The sequence below is a fragment of the Penicillium vulpinum genome (assembly GCF_028829585.1).
Source record: "Penicillium vulpinum strain IBT 29486 chromosome Unknown utg000003l_segment0_segment0, whole genome shotgun sequence".
NCBI classification, from domain to species: Eukaryota; Fungi; Ascomycota; class Eurotiomycetes; order Eurotiales; family Aspergillaceae; genus Penicillium; species Penicillium vulpinum.
Genome location: NW_026643243.1, coordinates 408,841 through 426,520, shown reverse-complemented (window position 1 = coordinate 426,520; position 17,680 = coordinate 408,841). Strand labels below are relative to the sequence as shown.

The 17,680-nt window shown below is 48.3% G+C and overlaps 6 protein-coding genes across 6 annotated transcripts; 4 read left to right on the top strand and 2 right to left on the bottom strand.

Annotated features, from left to right (window-relative positions):
- Window positions 1-1,270: 1,270 nt before the first annotated feature.
- N7479_005263 (uncharacterized protein) lies at window positions 1,271-3,124 on the top strand (the record flags this gene model as incomplete). Its single annotated transcript, XM_057252960.1, has 1 exon — window positions 1,271-3,124. One exon carries the CDS (start codon window positions 1,271-1,273, stop codon window positions 3,122-3,124), a length of 1,854 nt encoding a protein of 617 aa, XP_057106822.1.
- Window positions 3,125-4,580: 1,456 nt separating this feature from the next.
- N7479_005262 (uncharacterized protein) lies at window positions 4,581-4,877 on the top strand (the record flags this gene model as incomplete). Its single annotated transcript, XM_057252959.1, has 1 exon — window positions 4,581-4,877. One exon carries the CDS (start codon window positions 4,581-4,583, stop codon window positions 4,875-4,877), a length of 297 nt encoding a protein of 98 aa, XP_057106821.1.
- Window positions 4,878-5,313: 436 nt separating this feature from the next.
- On the bottom strand, window positions 5,314-8,687 carry N7479_005261 (vacuolar protein sorting-associated protein 54; the record flags this gene model as incomplete). Its single annotated transcript, XM_057252958.1, has 3 exons — window positions 5,314-5,500; window positions 5,553-8,412; window positions 8,471-8,687. 3 exons carry the CDS (start codon window positions 8,685-8,687, stop codon window positions 5,314-5,316), a joined length of 3,264 nt encoding a protein of 1,087 aa, XP_057106820.1.
- Window positions 8,688-9,163: 476 nt separating this feature from the next.
- On the top strand, window positions 9,164-11,483 carry N7479_005260 (MCM DNA helicase complex subunit MCM5; the record flags this gene model as incomplete). Its single annotated transcript, XM_057252957.1, has 4 exons — window positions 9,164-9,300; window positions 9,355-9,481; window positions 9,529-10,931; window positions 10,991-11,483. The coding sequence occupies 4 exons, from the start codon at window positions 9,164-9,166 to the stop codon at window positions 11,481-11,483; spliced, it is 2,160 nt and encodes a 719-aa protein (XP_057106819.1).
- A 1,998-nt stretch (window positions 11,484-13,481) lies between these two features.
- On the top strand, window positions 13,482-13,892 carry N7479_005259 (CVNH domain-containing protein; the record flags this gene model as incomplete). The annotated part of the gene is made up of 2 exons (XM_057252956.1): window positions 13,482-13,614; window positions 13,705-13,892. 2 exons carry the CDS (start codon window positions 13,482-13,484, stop codon window positions 13,890-13,892), a joined length of 321 nt encoding a protein of 106 aa, XP_057106818.1.
- A 2,372-nt stretch (window positions 13,893-16,264) lies between these two features.
- On the bottom strand, window positions 16,265-17,038 carry N7479_005258 (alpha/beta fold hydrolase; the record flags this gene model as incomplete). The annotated part of the gene is made up of 1 exon (XM_057252955.1): window positions 16,265-17,038. One exon carries the CDS (start codon window positions 17,036-17,038, stop codon window positions 16,265-16,267), a length of 774 nt encoding a protein of 257 aa, XP_057106817.1.
- Between the last annotated feature and the right edge of the window lie 642 nt (window positions 17,039-17,680).

The following is a 17,680-nucleotide window of genomic DNA, read 5'->3' as shown; positions in this document are numbered from 1 at the left end:
TGTGAAGTCGAGGTCAAATAGATATTTCAGAGAATACAAGACTTTCCCGTTCCTTATCCCGGTGTGTCAAGAGTTTTTCTCCGGACTGATTTACGGGTGTGACCGAGGGGGTTTTTACCGTGCGCTTAGGCTAAAAAAAAGTCTCTGCCAGGGAAATTCCACCCGAGACTGTTGAGAATAGGTACCTTTAGTGCATATATGTCTGAAGAGATTTCATTTCTTTATGGCAATTGTCTTGGATTTATGGTATGATGTACCTGGTACTTTGTATGTAACTGTAGTATCAGTGGAACCAGTGGTAATAGTACCAATAGGTGGGATCACCCGTTGTGTCCTGATCTGTCCATGGTTCTCTGACTCTCCTCTGTCTTCCGCGATATCCTCTCCCTTACAGTCTAATTTCTCCGTTTTTTCCGATTATTGAACAGCTGATCCTCATTTATTTGCCATCAATGCAAGCCTACAGAGCTTAGGGCCAATCCAATTGCAGTTTAATGTCGGATCTGGGGAAAGCTGAATGCCATGATGTCATCTTACCAGTCTACTCCACTGAACGTCGGAGGCCCCGCAAGAGCTTGATCATCGCTACATATGGCCACGAATATGGGTATGAATGGTTACAAATGGCTTAGAATGGCTTCAATCAACGGCATTTATTGGCGGGAAAAACGCGCGGACCATGTTGGAGGGGATGATCGCCTTGGCAGTCCAACTTCCTCATCGGTGTTGAAATATGCCTATACCGTACAACGTTGTAGATGCAAACTACTTTTTTTGGTACAACACTGTGTCTCTTGTTTGTACCAGGTCGCCCTCTTCCTAGTAAGAGGGAAATATCTCCGAAATTCGGAAACACATGACCTAAAGCATGCTTCCACCTGCCCAGGTAGGCTGCTTCGGCTCTATCCAGTACTATACACCTATATCCAAAATGTAGATTCCACCAGGGACTCCAGCTTAATGAAACCACTTCTCCTTTACCCTATGTCGGCCTAACTACATGGGTAGTACCACAGCAGTTGACTCATCAAGGTAGAGACACTTGGGGAAACAAAGAGCTCATCATTAACAAAATCATGAACAAAGAACTTCAAGGTCTCAAATCCATGTTTGCTCCCATCCTCATTGTAAATGAGACTGAGCTCTGCCTAATACATGTTGATAATGTCATGTCACTTGTTCGAAATGGATCAAGTGAAAGAGTCATTGATGTCGAATCTCGGAGATACCAGTATAGCAGACCAGAAATATATAAAATAAGCTGCGCGAAATGAGACCTGACGAAACAGATCCTCTGCAGCATCCTGCGCTCGAGCTCCCCTCTCTTCTGATCACACTGGGATCTGAGCTTCGATCACCCGTTGCATTAGGTATGTCGGAGAAAAAGAAGGCACGCAAGCGGGCGAAGGTCAAGCGTTGGGTGAGAAGCTGGGTTTTCACTCCTCTTGGGAAGGTGAGGATCAAGTTGGTCAGCAAGATCGAGCGCACGAGACGTCGAAGTATCCCGGACTATGAGCTCCATCGGATCGTTTCTGGAGCCCTGACTGATCGATATCCGAGCCGCGCTTTTCGGGATCGCAGTGATCTCAAGGGATCGACCCCAAGGAGGATGTCCATATTCAGCACTGAGTCTAACCAATCTCTGGTAAATCTGGTTCCTATGTCCACAAAATCAGCGTCTCCACGAGACAAATCTTCTAGACTTGATGTAGATGTGGCCAACGGCCCTCTAGTTAACAAAGTCGAGATCGCTGATGCTACCGCTCAGTCTAAGTCTCCTAATGATCCCCGTGGAAGCTGGAGAGGGGATGAGAATTCTGTGCTGAGAATCATGAATCCGGACTTTTATGAATTGAGTAGTGGTGAAGAGAAGTCTGAGGGGTCAGACCGGATTTCTGTATTTGAGGTTGATAGCAATGTGTACGAGCTTTCCGCAATCGCAAGCCCAGACTTACCTGCTGAGTTAAGTGGTGAAGAACAGCAACTCGGGAATTCACGTTCTTCTTCAGTCAGGCCCAATGATGGGATGGACAATCTCCCAGTGATTGAAGAACTGGCTCCTCAAATCCCTGATTTGTGTTTCATCCATCAACCTGATCCAACATTATGCTGCCTCGTCACCTCAGCTCTTCGGGATTCCAGCTCACCAGTTCTTTTCGAGGACGGTATCTGCTCATGTGCACACGCCTCCAAATGTGATGACCCAGTGATTCAACATATGCCCTCATCGGATATGTCACTATCCACCACCATCACGAGGGCCAATCCCCCAAAGATCACTACAGAAGAAGTCCTCCTCCGCCATACATACAACAAGCAAAATGCCATCCTAAGTACTCGTCATATCTCCCTGAATGTTGTACCACGAACATTCATAGTTCGAAAAGCATGCAATGTCGCCCTCAACCAAACGCAGAATGATGCCCTGCTGCCCAGTCCAGTAGAGACATCCCACGTTGTGACAACACCAGTACGCCCATCATACAGTCTTCGCCGTAAAATCCAACATGGCCCATTACCTCCCCTGCCTCCTTCAACATCCACATCACACCTACCCAGAACCTCATCCGCTCGTTCTTCTGGGCCAGCAAACCCCAACTCTCAGCCACCCGGCATTTCATCCACCACTCATTCTCCCTCTGCGTCAGCAACACCTGTGGATCTCCCACAGTACCCTGACCGACCAACTTCAATGTGCAATAGCTGTCTTGCAGGACGACACCGTCCTCTCTACAGTCATCCATATCGGTGCCGCAGCCTGCAGTTTGGAAATGCCCCGCTCCCATACCCGCTTAGCCCCCGAGAATCAATCCCATCTGGCAGTGACAGTTTGCCAGCCTCGCTCAGGTCTGGCCCTCAGTGCCGGCACTGCACAACCCGTCAATCTGGGATCATTTCTCTTCCAGTTTTGGTTGGTCCTCGGCCGTTGAGTCGCATCTCAGAATCTTTCTCAGACACTTCACCTGATTCTCCTTGGGTTGGCCCTGTAGGCCACATGGCGTTCTATGCTGGATCTGCAGAGGATTTCCCCTTGCATATTGAACCTGATCGCAGGGGTGATTTATGTGGGTTCGAAATGTGTCTAATTGCGGGATCGGCTGCGCAACACCGCAGATACCGTTAAGGAATATGTTATTACGTTCATTTGGCGGAATTTTATTGGAAACAGATGCTTTCTTTTGTTATGGTTTCCTAAGTTGGTTGCTGTTTATTTCTCATGTCTGTGTGTCAATCTTTTGTCGACTCGTCTTGGAGTTATGGTTGAAATTTCCAACAGAAGGAGTATCGAAAATCATAGGATCATGGGCTTTTCAATATCTTTCCTTGTTTTTACAAAGAGTACGCACTTATCCTCCTTGCATCCATCCATGGATGGTGCTGCCAGACAACCTGTGAATGACAAAGGAACTGACGTCATTGGGCTGTATAAAACCCTGGAAAATCCAATAGAGCAGTAACTCCTTGTAGACCTCGTTGTCATGCTTTATATCAACAATACATAGACACAATTATTGAGAAATCCAAAAGATTATTTCTCGGAGATACCTCGGATCTCTACTGCATATACCCATGGAATATATTGCACGATGTCACCTGTATACATAATGTATTCGAGGAAAAAATGTGCCAGACTTTACCAATTCCTAATCTTGACCTACAATAGTTATCAAATATAAAGTCATAAAAGAGATTAAAGAAAACGGCGGACACTGCTTCTCTTGCTGCTTGAAGAAATCCATAATTTGGTCGTTCGCTTACATATATCAAGGTTTTCGCCAACAATTTTGCCTCTCATTCTGTGACGGCAAGGCCTGGTTACTAAGTCATTACTAAGCAAGGAGGGGCACATCCTAGGTAGCTTCATCATCGGAATAGGATCACCTTTACCACCTCTGGCTTATTTCCATAACACATTCATTCGGCCAAACATCGAGTTAAATAGATGTGCATTACTCTGAGAAACATTATATAGCGCGATATACTAATGAAATAGTAAACCATAACAATTCACATGATGATGGTGTTATAACCCTAGTATGGGCAGTGAATCAATATCATTCTACCTTATTCCTACGCTGAAGATCATTGAGGGTCATCTTAGTATGATAAAGCATAGGTTTCTAAATGATGTCATAAATATTGTCCATTTGGCTATGTAAAATAGACTATAGAATGAGGGAGTGTAAGACCAAAGTCGACAACGATTGGTTCGGTCAGGTTCTATATTCCATGCAATGAACGCACAACATGAAGTATTCCCCTACTTTGTACAAACTACAATCATCCATGAATTGTCCAATAAATGAATTTACCAAGTGTTCTCTTGATCTGTATAAATCTCTAGACCCAGTTCCAAGGTAATTGGGCCAAGACCTTGATACTAAAACGTGTATGAAGTCATACTCCCCACTATGATTTCAGAATGCTGTCACGGCTACCAACATGAATCAATCATCACCAAGTATAAGTAGAAGCACTAATTCATCTTCGTTTCATTCCTACACAACTCCAAAAAAACAAAAAACCAATTCTACACAAAACCACATCCCACTACCCTCCTCTTCCACAAATCTATCAAAATGGTTCGCGGCGCAGATTACGACAACGGTGTCCCCCAGAGCGACAACCCTATCGAAAACGGTCCCAACAAGGCCCACGGAACAGGCAAGGAGGTATGTTTCCGCTCCAATTCCAATCCAATGGAATTCACTGTTACAATTTCTAACACAATCAAACAGCCCGCAGACCTAAGCCGCTCCCACAAGGCTGCCCCCATGCCTGAACAGACTGGCTCCAGTCGTGACGTCTACCCTGGCTTGCCTACCGCTGGCTCGGATCATCCCAATGGTGGTCCTGCGAAGCCTACTGGGAAATAAGCTGGCCCATGCCAGCTATGATGTTAATGTGATTTGTGTGGATGGCAATTATTCTGTATGAGTATTAGTTCTTTGGTGTTTGATGATTGCATATATTATGAATGATACACGATATTCTCATCTCATGGAAATCAAACATCGGTTCGGTTCTTGGGGTTAGTATGGAGAGCGAAGGTATACGAACATAAGGTAATCTTAGATTCGGTGAGTAATGCGTAATTGGTTGAAAATATACTTTGTAGTAGAATGAAAATCACATCTGTTCTTATTCATATCCACAAACGCCAGGCTAGCTCTATAAATGCAGGTAGACAGTTATGTAGTAGCGGTAAATGACAAGAGGTGTACAGCTGGGGAAATGAGTATGCCGGCAAGGAAAGCAACATGCAGAAAGATAATTATATGTGTAAAGGTAAACAGGCAAGGAGAATGCAAATTAAGACTTGGTGGAATCAGAGCCATTGTCCTGATCGTGTTGCTTCTCATTTGTCTCAGACTTCCCGGGTTCGCTAGTAATAGAAATGGTCTTGGCTCGCACGACTTCGAGGAGCTTGTCGCCAACCTCGCTAGCGCCTTCGATTTTGCTCAGTTTGGATCGGAAATGTTCGACGTCGGTTTCCATTCTGTATACGGTTAGTGTAAGCCATGCAAGGGATTCGAGTAGTTCAAACTAGCCTTTTCTTTCCAGCCTCCGTCTGGACATCGGCCTCCTGGAAAGCCTTCGTCCATTGATCGCGGTAGGTATTGAATACGGGCACCATGATCATGCTAACTGTCATGTCTGGAAGATGCTTGCTTAATACGCGATGGAGAGTGCCTGTCTCCTTGGCCAAGGTTTCCATATAAGGATTTACAGGAGGATTTGTTCCCTTGGTATTCCAGTCGATCTTCTTCATCGCGTTCACGTGGACCGAAGAGCGCGAGCCCATGATATCCACCAGTTTTTCGTGGATACCGCTCTGATGCTCCTGGCAAAGTCGCTTGACTTTGTCGAACTCGGCCATCAAGGGGTTCGCCTGTCCGTGGCGACGGACAAATTCCCGTACATACGGGACCAAAGCAATAACAAAGCTCAATGCTTGTGATGACAGCGCAAGATGCTTAGTTGTGATGTTCTTCAGGCCTGCACTACGTGTAGCGCCGGCCCCAAGAATCAACTGCGATGACCGCGAATTGAACAGTTTCAGGATATCTAGTAAGTGCGGCGCAATATCCTGGATCATGCTGGGGATATTCGACATGAGGAACTCAAACTCCTCAATGCTGCGCATCATGGCGACAGCAGAGTCGGGCAGAATGTATTTCTGCTCATCAATGACAGCACTGCGAACCTTGGACCTGTCTATCCCATTTGCAGCGGCAGTATCAGTAAGCTTGCCTTGCTTGTTGCCAGCAGGTTGGATCCAGATCTTGGAAACTTCGACCCACGCATCGATATCGTTGGTGCTTGCATCGAGAATCCTAGTAAGAATGGTGTTCTCGGCATCTCCAAAATCGCGTGCATCCCATCGATCGGCATCCATGACATTGACAATTTGATGGCGCTGGCCATCACCGAAGCGGGCAATGAAATCGCGGATTTGATTTCCGACTATGGTCTTCAGAGCAGTACCACTGCGTCCCGAGATGGCCTCACATTCATCAGCGAACAGGCGATTGAGAGTAAAGTACCCGAGGAATTCCTCCTTGGAAAGCTGGGCGGTCTGCTCAGATCGAACTTTCAACACCTTTGTTATCTGGGATTGGGCGATGTCAACTGCTTGACCAAGCAGACTTGACATATCCAAAACCTGCAGGATCTCATCCTGAGCCATGTCAGAGGCTGTCGGACCAGTTTGTGGGGACTTGATGGTTTGGTCGATACTTTGCGGGTTGGGGCTCCATGGTGGTGATTTGACACCGGAAGCCGACGAATTCCCCAAGCCGCTAGCAATATCTAGAAGAATTTTGACTTGAACGCTGAGTCTCCTGAGCGATTCGCTAATTCCGGTGTAGATATTTATCAACATCGCATAAGCATCATTTGGGTCGAGAGCGCGCAAATTGCGAGCAAGGATTGATGATTTCTCCTGCTGGCTTAGTTGATGACCGCCATGCGTTGATAGCGACACCATAGATTCATTATCATCATCACTAGAACTGGGTAGGTGTTTGCGAATAAGGCCCTTCATTTCACGTAAAACAGCGGTTTTGAAAGAAGTTGCCGCTGACATCGTATAACGCGCACGCGCGAGTCCATTGAGCTGGGTGTTCAATTGGGATCGCAACTCGTTATCAAAATTCATGTAGACAGGGGATACCGATACTCCGGACCGTTGACCACCGCGCTGCCGTTGGAACGAGTTTCCCCAGCGCTGCATGGTTGCATTCGACGGAACAGTTTGAACATGCTGCCGTAAATCCCCCAAAAGATCATTTAAGAACCGGGTCTCGTAGCCCATGCCAATGCGTTGGCGGAGCTGTGCCAGATCATCCGATGCTCCCTCGAGTGCCTTGATACCCCGCAAGTCGATAATGCGTCTGGAGGTACCGTCCTCATCAGTTGAAGCAGCACGGTCGGAGACCTGTTCACCGGCCATCAGTTTTTCTACTTCCTCAAGTCCATCGGCAGCTTCCTCAATGTCGCCCTGCTCTACTAATCCTTCGCAACGAGAGACAGATTCGACCACATCGCGAAGCTGAGCCACGGCAGCTGCCAACATTCGTACATTCTCTCTTCGCCGTCTCAAATTGACAATCTTGAGCCCACCCAGAGCCATTTCTTTATCAATTTTCTGCAGGTCCCTTCTTAGTACTTGGATCCGGTTGACCGAATCGGCGGCTTCTGCGTGCAATTCTCGGAGAGATCCTAGGGCAGTGAAGAATGATTTCGATGCCGTTGAGATAGACGAAATAAGATGGATTTCCACAGTATCCATGTACCACGAGAGCTTTTCTTGCAGAATAGCATTCGTTGCTAGTGCTTTTCTTCCACTTTGTACTGGTTCCGCAACGAATCCATTGGCATGTTTGTCGTCTTTGCTTGGCGGCCTCGGCGGCCGAACCACATCTGATTTCTCCGATATCACATCAAATGTACGGGGGTTTTCTAGATGGAAGTCTTCTTCAAAGTAAACCGGAGGGATGGTAGACAGAGGAGTCACCGCGGGGGCACGACCACGGGCATTCGAGGGGCGTCGGCCGCGAGTATCATATTGCGAAGATGATCTTGAAGCGATCGACATGACCGAAGACCTCCTTTCGGGGGACCAAGGCATCAAGGAATCGCGATCAGAATCTGGCTTGGGAGATTTGGCAGCCTGTGCGGATTGGGCATCCTCCCCCGCGCCTTCTTTCGCTTGTTGAAATACATCGTACAAAGTGCCCACTTGCGATAGATATGGCTGGAAGACCTTTGCATCCACATGTTTGATATTCGTAAGAGTAACGGGCGGGATATCACGAGTAGATGGGGGTTTGAATCCGGGGGATGCGGTGGCACTAGCAGTCGTCAGACCGGTGCGGACGATTGGGGGGTGGAGGAGGGTCGAAATGGCTAATTGGGTGTTAACAGGTCAATCATCGAGCCATTGGGAATTCTCAAGGTCACAAACCATTTTGCCCAGACTCTGCGATTGAGCCATGATAGAGAGAAGAGTCTAGGACACCTCCAATGCTCACGATTGAGCTCGCGGTTGATCCCCTCCTCAGGGGGAACCTCTGAGGGGCCGCACGCGGGGATTCAAGCTGACTTGTCGAATAAGAGACTGAAGGTGACGAGACCCCAGATGCTAAGCTATCAATTGACTTTCGTGGACTGGTTGACGACATGGCTGCCACGAGCCGGATCGGACAGCCACCGGGGGAGGGTCGATCGTTGAGATGTTCCGTGTTATCTGATCATGACAGTGGGTAAACTCCTGACTGTAGAGCTCTGGCAGGCTCAGGTACGGGGTCCAATGCTGATCAAGCCAGCTTCTGCGATTCAAAATTTCGGTCCGAAATAGCTTCTTGAGTCAGAACGCCTGTGATGTGGCTTTGTTTCTATCAAGCTGGTCATGGCTCCCCAATCGGCCAGTGCGCTAACGCCGGGCGCCCGGGCGATACCCCGTGCTGACTCAGATCAGTTCAGCCTTAGGCCAAAGTCAGAAAGCCTCAGGCCACAGCTGAGTCAGAAACCACTTAACGCGCGAACTCTCGACGCGTCCGCGGGTCGCGTCAGTGCCACACTAACCAAAAGTTCTTGAAGCCCTCCCTTCCGCCAAATATCAAACCCCCAACCTACCACATTTGCGGTCCTTTACACCATGGATAGACGCACCCCCTATACTTTGAGCGTACTTGCGCCCAGCACAAATGGCGCCGATGAAGATCGTACAACTACTCAAAACCGCCTTCGAGATTTCGTGCTAGAATTTCAGCTGGATAATGCATTCGTCTACCGGTATGCATCCCACAGCCATCAGGATCCAATGGAGGCTAATATATGATGCAACAGCGATCAATTACGACAAAATGCTCTTGTGAAACAATACTACTGTGATATTGACATTGCTCATCTCATTTCTTACAACGAGGAGCTAGCCCACAAACTCACCACCGAGCCTGGCGAGATAATCCCTCTTGTAAGTTTCTTATCCCGCTGATCTTGGCCCTCACTAACTCGAAACAGTTCGAGCTGGCCCTGAAGCAATGTACTGTACGGATTGTCTACCCCGGGCAGCGAGATATCACACTACCCTCCCACCAACTGCTTCTACACTCCTCGGCATCCCATATCTCAATTCGTGATCTCAATGCTACTAACATCTCCCACCTCGTTCGCATCCCCGGAATTGTAATTGGAGCTTCAACAATATCTTCCAAATCAACAGTCGTTCACGTTCGTTGCAAGGGCTGCGATCACAGCGAGAACATCCAGATCGACGGTGGCTTCTCCGGCCTATCGCTGCCGCGCCGCTGTGGTCGGCCCAAGAGCGACAATGATCAACCTAACGAGCAATGTCCCTTGGATCCTTACGTCGTCTACCATGAGAAATGTCAATTTGTAGACCAGCAAGTCCTTAAGCTTCAAGAAGCCCCTGACCAGGTGCCAGTGGGTGAGATGCCACGACACGTCCTTGTTTCGGCCGATCGCTACCTCGCCAACCGAGTTGTTCCTGGCTCCCGTTGCACAGTTATGGGAATCTTCTCTATCTACCAAGCGAAGGGTGTCAAGAAGGAGGCTGCTGTGGCTATCCGTAACCCATATCTTCGCGCAGTGGGCATCACCTCCGATCTCGATCAGACAGCAAAAGGCGCCTCAATTTTCTCCGAGGAGGAAGAACAAGAGTTCCTGGAGCTCAGCCGGAGGCCTGACTTGTATGATGCGCTTGCTCGAAGCATTGCTCCGTCGATCTACGGAAACGCGGATATTAAGAAATCCATCGTGTGTCTGCTCATGGGTGGCTCGAAGAAGATTCTTCCCGATGGAATGAAGCTTCGCGGTGATATTAACGTGCTTATGTTGGGTGATCCCGGTACTGCCAAGTCTCAGCTTTTGAAATTCGTGGAAAAGGCTGCTCCCATTGCCATCTACACATCTGGAAAAGGTTCCTCTGCCGCCGGTTTGACAGCCTCTGTGCAGCGAGATCACAACACTCGCGAGTTCTATCTCGAAGGTGGTGCCATGGTGCTTGCTGATGGTGGTGTTGTGTGTATTGATGAGTTTGATAAGATGCGTGACGAGGACCGAGTGGCCATTCACGAGGCTATGGAACAGCAGACCATCTCTATTGCCAAGGCCGGGATCACGACAATCCTTAACTCGAGAACGTCTGTACTGGCCGCAGCCAACCCTATATTCGGTCGATACGATGATCTCAAGACCCCCGGCGAGAACATCGATTTCCAAACTACTATCCTGTCCCGTTTCGATATGATTTTCGTCGTCCGCGACGAACACGAGCGCGGTCGTGATGAGAGGATTGCCCGCCACGTCATGGGTGTGCATATGGGTGGTCGCGGTGTGGAGGAGCAGGTGGAAGCTGAGATTCCCGTTGAGCAGATGAAGCGCTACATCAGCTACTGCCGCAGGTATGTTGACCCTCATTTCCCATCTTGAACTATGACATTCATACTAACATATCGTCTAGTCGTTGTGCGCCCCGTCTCTCACCTGAAGCAGCGGAAAAACTTTCGTCCCACTTCGTCTCTATCCGAAAGCAAGTCCACCGTGCCGAGATGGAATCCAACACTCGATCATCCATCCCCATCACTGTCCGTCAGCTCGAGGCCATTGTCCGTATCTCCGAGTCCCTTGCCAAACTTTCTCTCTCTCCCATCGCCACAGAAGCCCACGTGGACGAGGCCATCCGTCTGTTCCTGGCATCCACTATGGACGCCATCACTCAGGGTGAGGGCCAAGGCAGCAAGGAACTTATGGAGCAGACCAACAAAATTGAAGAAGAGCTGAAGCGTCGTCTTCCCATTGGTTGGAGCACTAGCTTGGCAACTCTGCGCCGCGACTTTGTTGATGGCAAGAACTACAGCGAACAGGCACTCAACCGTGCATTGGTGGTCTTGCAACGACGTGAAACCATCCAGATCCGCTCTGGTGGATCTCAAATCTACCGCAATGGAGTTTAATCTGTGACTTGTTATGATTCTAATGTGTTTCTGTTGATACACCTGGTATGCTGTGGGATGGGTTGTCGATTCTGTGCATCTGTTGATCTTGTAAGACATGGGAGTTTGCAACTGGTGTTAGGCGTGATTGATATTGGGGGTTGAGGGTATTCTCAAGAACAATTGCATACATATTCATCTTCTCATTTTTTTGTAGCTATATCACTAAGACGTGGTAACTTCTCGTGTGTCGCAGTTTCCATTTCCGGCCATCACTCTCCCCCATTGACTTAATCTTTACTGGGCTCCTTCCCTTTTGGTCAACTCGTCCCTTACCCTCGTCACCCTCAGCCAGAAGGTAAATATAAATACCCGCCCCCTCCCATTTCTCTGTCTTCTTTCTTCTTCCTTCTTCAACCACTCCGGGTCCACTCTGTGGTTCCTGTTGAGTATTCTTTAATTTTTTGACCGGTTGTTCAGCTTGAGATTCATGTTCAACATATGTCTACTGTTGTCCAGTGAAACGGGGGACCCTGAGGACTCTGGCGGGATTTCGATGGCGGCCCAGGCTAGGCTGTGAATGGCACGAAGCAAGTATACGCGGGCTACTGACCAGCTATCTTCGGATGCTTGATGGGCTTTTGCTATGACCTCTGCGGAAACAGACTGTACGTGTCTGGGTACTCCCGATCGTCGCCAGGAGCGGGTTAACAACCTGAGAAGGGGCTCTGCTCTCATCTCCTTCGCCCCAATTTTTGGAACCTTTATTACAGAGATAGCTCTCTGTTGTCCAGTGAAGAATTTTCTGAGGATGTTTCTTTTTTTTAACTCAAAAGGTTCCTTTGACTCTCTGTCTTCCTGTTGTGTGCCGATACTATGAGCTTGATGATTCTCTTTCCTGTTGTGTGCCGATACTATGAACTTGATGATGCTTGACTCTGTCTTCGCTCTCCACTTTGTTTTCTCTGCCTTGTATGTGTGTTGCATATAAACAATACAAAGCCTCTTCGCCTTATAATTCGTTCAATTGTACATTAGAATCTGTATTATCATAATGACTGTAGTTTGACTCTGTCGGAAAACTCTCGGAACTGGAAATCATCACAAAGTGTTGTTCACTCCACTTTGGACTTGCAGCCCCTCCAAAACAAAAAACCCCTCCAAGTCACAAGGCTAGCCTTATCCAGCCACAGGACCCCTCAACGCCACTGAATGTGAATAAACCCCTCAATATCGCAATTGCCAAGAACTGACAACATGAGGCTGCATCCCGAGGTCCCCAAACCGACTTGGCACCGTATCAGCCCCAGTGGACTACATTGTCTCTCTTAGGCAACAGCGTTTCTCCTCGATCGGCCCGATACCCATTGGCCATATGTGGCCCACAACCCTGTGGCTGTACCCTAGGGCTGTCACGGAGTCTTGCATCCTTGGCATGCATGCGCAGTGCGACATCAGGCGATGTCGCTCTGAATCCTGTGGCTGGGTACTGTGGAAAGTGTGTCACCATGCGCCACGATAACTGGATATCATGATGATGTGATCTGTATACCTTCGTGCCCGGCATCCAGCCAAGATAACAGCTTCGGATGTACGATCCACCCACTGACGTGTACTGATATAGTGGGGGGTCCCGTGATGACCTCTCCATAGCTGTCCACCCTATACAGACCGACTCGCTAGCTTTCTTTGTCTTGGTAAACCATCACTGTCTATTTGGGGCACAGTCTCCCCGCTTTGCCAATACCGACCCTCCCAATTAATGCCCCACCTGCGCTATCTGTCATGGCACAATGGAGATGCAGCACGACGAATTAGTCGGGGACAAGTGTCGGACAAGAACTGGGGGCTGCTGCACGATTCCCTGTCCCAGCCCAGATCGCGATTCGGGGTGTATTAGCCTGGCTAGATGGGGTATATAAGGCAGCTTCCCTTTCCTGTCTACTTTTACTACCCAGGAAGTTTATGATAGAAACCCTTTACACTCTACTTTGCATTCTTCTCTCTCAAATCGACAAAATGAGCTTCCACGCATCTGCTTCCCACATCGAGCTTGAGGATGGACACATCCTCAAGGCTCTTCTTCGCAACGAGGATGGTGATGAGCAGGAGTCCACCCTTGATCTCAATGAACACATCGGCAATGACAATGGTACGTCTGTAGTCTGGCTACTCTAGTTACTCTTGCAGTGCACCACTGCATCAACATCCTGACATCATTTATGCTGACTCATTTCTGTAGGACACTTCCACTGGGAAGGCGGTGACTTCCAGTCCAGTGCCGACAATATCAGCTTCGATCTCGAGGGAGACGATAATGTCCCTATTCTGCGCGCTGTCCTGCGCGACGCCGAGGGAGAGGACCACGATGCGGATATCAACCTGTCGGAGCGCATTGGAAACGACAATGGACATTTGGTCTTCAACTAGCGGGTTTAGACGGCTCTGAGCCCTGGGGGCCATACTTGTCGTTGTTACTATTGTCTGGTACAATTAAATACATATGACACGTCTCCACGAATATGTTCCCACTGCTCTTGCTGTTGCGGTGATTTCTGGTAGACTATTTGCTTTCTGTGTTATCAATTCCATCTCAATTTCTAAGTTCATACAGCTTCCATCCTTCCAATCTACCTGCAGATATCAATGATGTAGTCTAATGATCTGGTTCAATAAGTTCAAGATTGTGTAGGGACGTCTCTTTGAACGTATTTTTGATATATAAACTCCCCCGTTCCTAGCATTTACCCAACTTCCTTCTATATTTGCGCCAGGGTTTCTATTTGCTCCTCTTACCATTCCACTTGTCGCAGTATATAGAAAACATTTCGATATCTGAAATCGCCAGTTCCCCAGGTTCAGTCTCTGATTTACCCTTGGATTGATTGATCTTTTTTGGTGTTCCCATCCATCGAATGTGAGCCCTATGAGCAATCCCTCGCTGGCTTTCGATCTCATCATATTTCAGTTCCGGATTGCAATATTTCACACTTCCATATGGAACTCTGGCCCATCGAGCGAGGCAGATATCTGTTAGACCATCAACAACACCCTCACTCCAGCCAAACCATGAACATCCAAGCTGAGCAGATATGGGGGCTCAGCCCTACAAACTGGAAGAGAAACGTATGAACATATGGTAAACTCCCACTATGGGGTTCGGTATGGGAAGGAAAGAAATCTCCCTCAACGGTATTGTGGCGGAAGCAATGTCCCAAAGCTAAAGCTCAGTCCATTTTCGACTGTGCATACATCATCGACAAGTACTTGATGGAGAAAAATAAAATAGCCTCAGTGTGATTGCTTATAAAGCTATAGTTGTACTAGAGCTCAGACATATAGATCAGAGGGCGGGCCAGTAAATGCCTTACTCTTGTCGTGGTGGATTTTCCAATGGAACCAAGGGTCAGCTAGTCATGGTACTCTCCACGAATTTCAAAGATCTTTGCTTTTCCATGGCAGCAACGTCGGGTGTTTGCTTGTAGCCACTTTCAATGCATCTAAAGTTTGCGAAAGTCACTTGAAGGCTCTAGACACGGGGGTTTGCTCCAGCCAGCTGGCCGATTGATTGTAGGAAGCTGTCCTAGACGCCGTGTCCATTCTCGTCCCTGCTATGAACCTGCTCGACCGTAGTCAAGATATTAATCTCGCAGATTGCTTTACCTCATCGTGGACAGGGACTAAATAGATGCCCGTACTGGTTTTGCACAGACTGAATCGGAAACCAGGACGCGCTGGTGAGCGAAGGTCGATAGGATAAGAGCCCGAACATTAATTGGTTGTTGTGGGTCATACTCTGCCGGATTGGATAAATGCTGAAGATCCTGCTGTGCAATGGCAAGACTATCGCTGTGTCTTGTTGATCATCTCGGCGAAGGCCAAAATGTGGTACCACTGTACAATGGGGCTGGCCACGGATACTGTTGTTTGTACGTTGCTTATGGAATGCTTGTTCGAGGGGGTAGAGTTGACCAAGTGTCGTCGAGCGAAGGCTCACGCAGATGTGGGGCTGATACAGTCATTCCATGGAACTGATGATGGTTTTGGTGGATCCAAAGCAACCTTGGTTCAAGAGCGGCTGATAAAGCTTGGAAGCTTCCAAGGTTAGAAGCCCTGCTACACGCGGTTGATGATACCGCTAAGTGCCTCGGGCAGATATTTGTTGTAGGGTGTATTCAAGACATTTTGTTTGGTGATCTCTTCAACTACCAGGAGGAGGACTTTCACTCCTAGAATGGAAGATAAGATAGTCAAGGATACCTTCGTTTCGTCTGACTCGGCGAGAAGTATAATACGTGCGATATCCGTGAGTCCCTACGCTGTCACCAAGAGTTCCCCGAAAGATGAAGAGCGGATCCCCCACACGTGGCTGACCACCACCACCAGTTAAAGGAATACCGAGCAGTAAAATTGCAGAGCCGCGGCGCAGATGGTGAAATGTCGGGCGGCGCCGTGGAGCGAACCCAGTGTAACGACTGTGATAAGATATGCTAGATACAAAAGCACCAAAAGCGTGCAAAGTATCTAAAGAAGGGTTATCATACAGATCACCGAAGCTCTCATGAGAGTTCAAAATACTGATTTCGCAAAGATTATGCGTCTGTAGAGCGCGACCTTCTTGGTCGGACGTTGCCACAATCTCCGTATCGACCAGATTGAGAAGCCGACTATTCCAAAGCTTGACAGCACTATAGCTGTTATATATTTAAATTGGGACTATTCTATTCCTTGATATGGAGTTTATAGATACAAGTCCTGGGACAAATTTCTATTTTCAAACACCGTCTACCGTTTACCCGACGCTAAAGCTTGACAAAGCCCTCGGGAAGCTCCTTATGTTCAAACCACGCCGCGGCAGTCTCTGCAAATAGTCGCGGATCCTGACGATTCCACGGATGTCGCATTTTCAAGTGCGTATACGCGATAGTCTCTTCATTCAGCTCTCTCCCGATCGCCATCAACTTCACAGCATCACCCGGGCTATCCTTTGTAGGTACTAACCCCCCTTTCCCCGCTACAACAATCAGAGTGCGTGCAGGCCAAGGTGATGGCCACTGTGTAGGATCCTCCGGTGATACAATCTGGCGACACAGGTCAAGGGTACAGACATTGGTATCAATACGTGGGATATCGGCACCATCCATTGCCCAGCTGATAAGAGGCCGGCTAAGGCAGTTCTCCACACGTGGCATCACCCACGCTGCATATGGAATATATGGCGTAAGTGACGTTTGAGGGAACATTCCAAAACCCGAGACGAAGACAGAGTTCACCACATCTGGTTCGGTGCAGGCTAGGCGGATAGCGACCTGAGCACCCAGACTGTGGCCGACAATGTGTGCTGAGCCATTCGCGTGTGTGCGGATCAGCTGGGCGATCTGTTGCGCTGCGAGATCCACTGAAAACGGCGCGCTGGCGGACTTGCCATGGCCTGGAAGATCTGGGACCAGGAGATGGTAAGACGTGAGGTAGGGGATCACCAGATCCCAGTAGAGACCAGATACCAAGGCGCCATGAATTAGTACGACGGTGGTCTGGCCGGCGTTGTGTGCAGTGTGGTACAGCCCGAGAGACATAGCGAAGTGATACGACCAGTGGGGGGCTCCGACTTCTCTCCGACGGTTTGTCCACCGATGTCCGTGCACGATCGCCGATCCCGCAGATCTACCGAGATTCTGAATTGATTTCCCCAAATTGAGGTTTGAAGTAAACAACCGTGGAAATCAACTAGCCTAGAAAGTGAATGGTTATAAGCTCCCCAAACCCGGGAGCAGTTTATTTAAATATTTAACCATGTAGGAGGTGATCAGTATTAGTGCCTAATGTAGTACGGACCATTCATTCTATATTTTTATATAGATCATCATATTCATATAAAAGGCCACTTCAACGCTTGAGAATGAAACATAAGACGTCAAACTAGACCGTGGGAGATGTCAAGCAACCTGCCTTGGACATTTGCTTCGCCTCCTTCTTCGCTTCTTTGGTGGCCTTCTTTTCCTGCTTGCTTAGTTTCGGCCAGTTGGCTTCCGGTCCAACAAACCTTACCGGGTTGGATCACATTGAAGATAACAAGGGGCGAAGAGCATAGGTAGGGAATCGAAAATATACATGAAAATCTCGTGGTTGCGGATCGTCGTAGCGAGCTTACTGGTGTTATCGCCCGCGAACTCGATGATGCGAAAGATTACTCGGAACTAATAAATATCAGAAAGCTG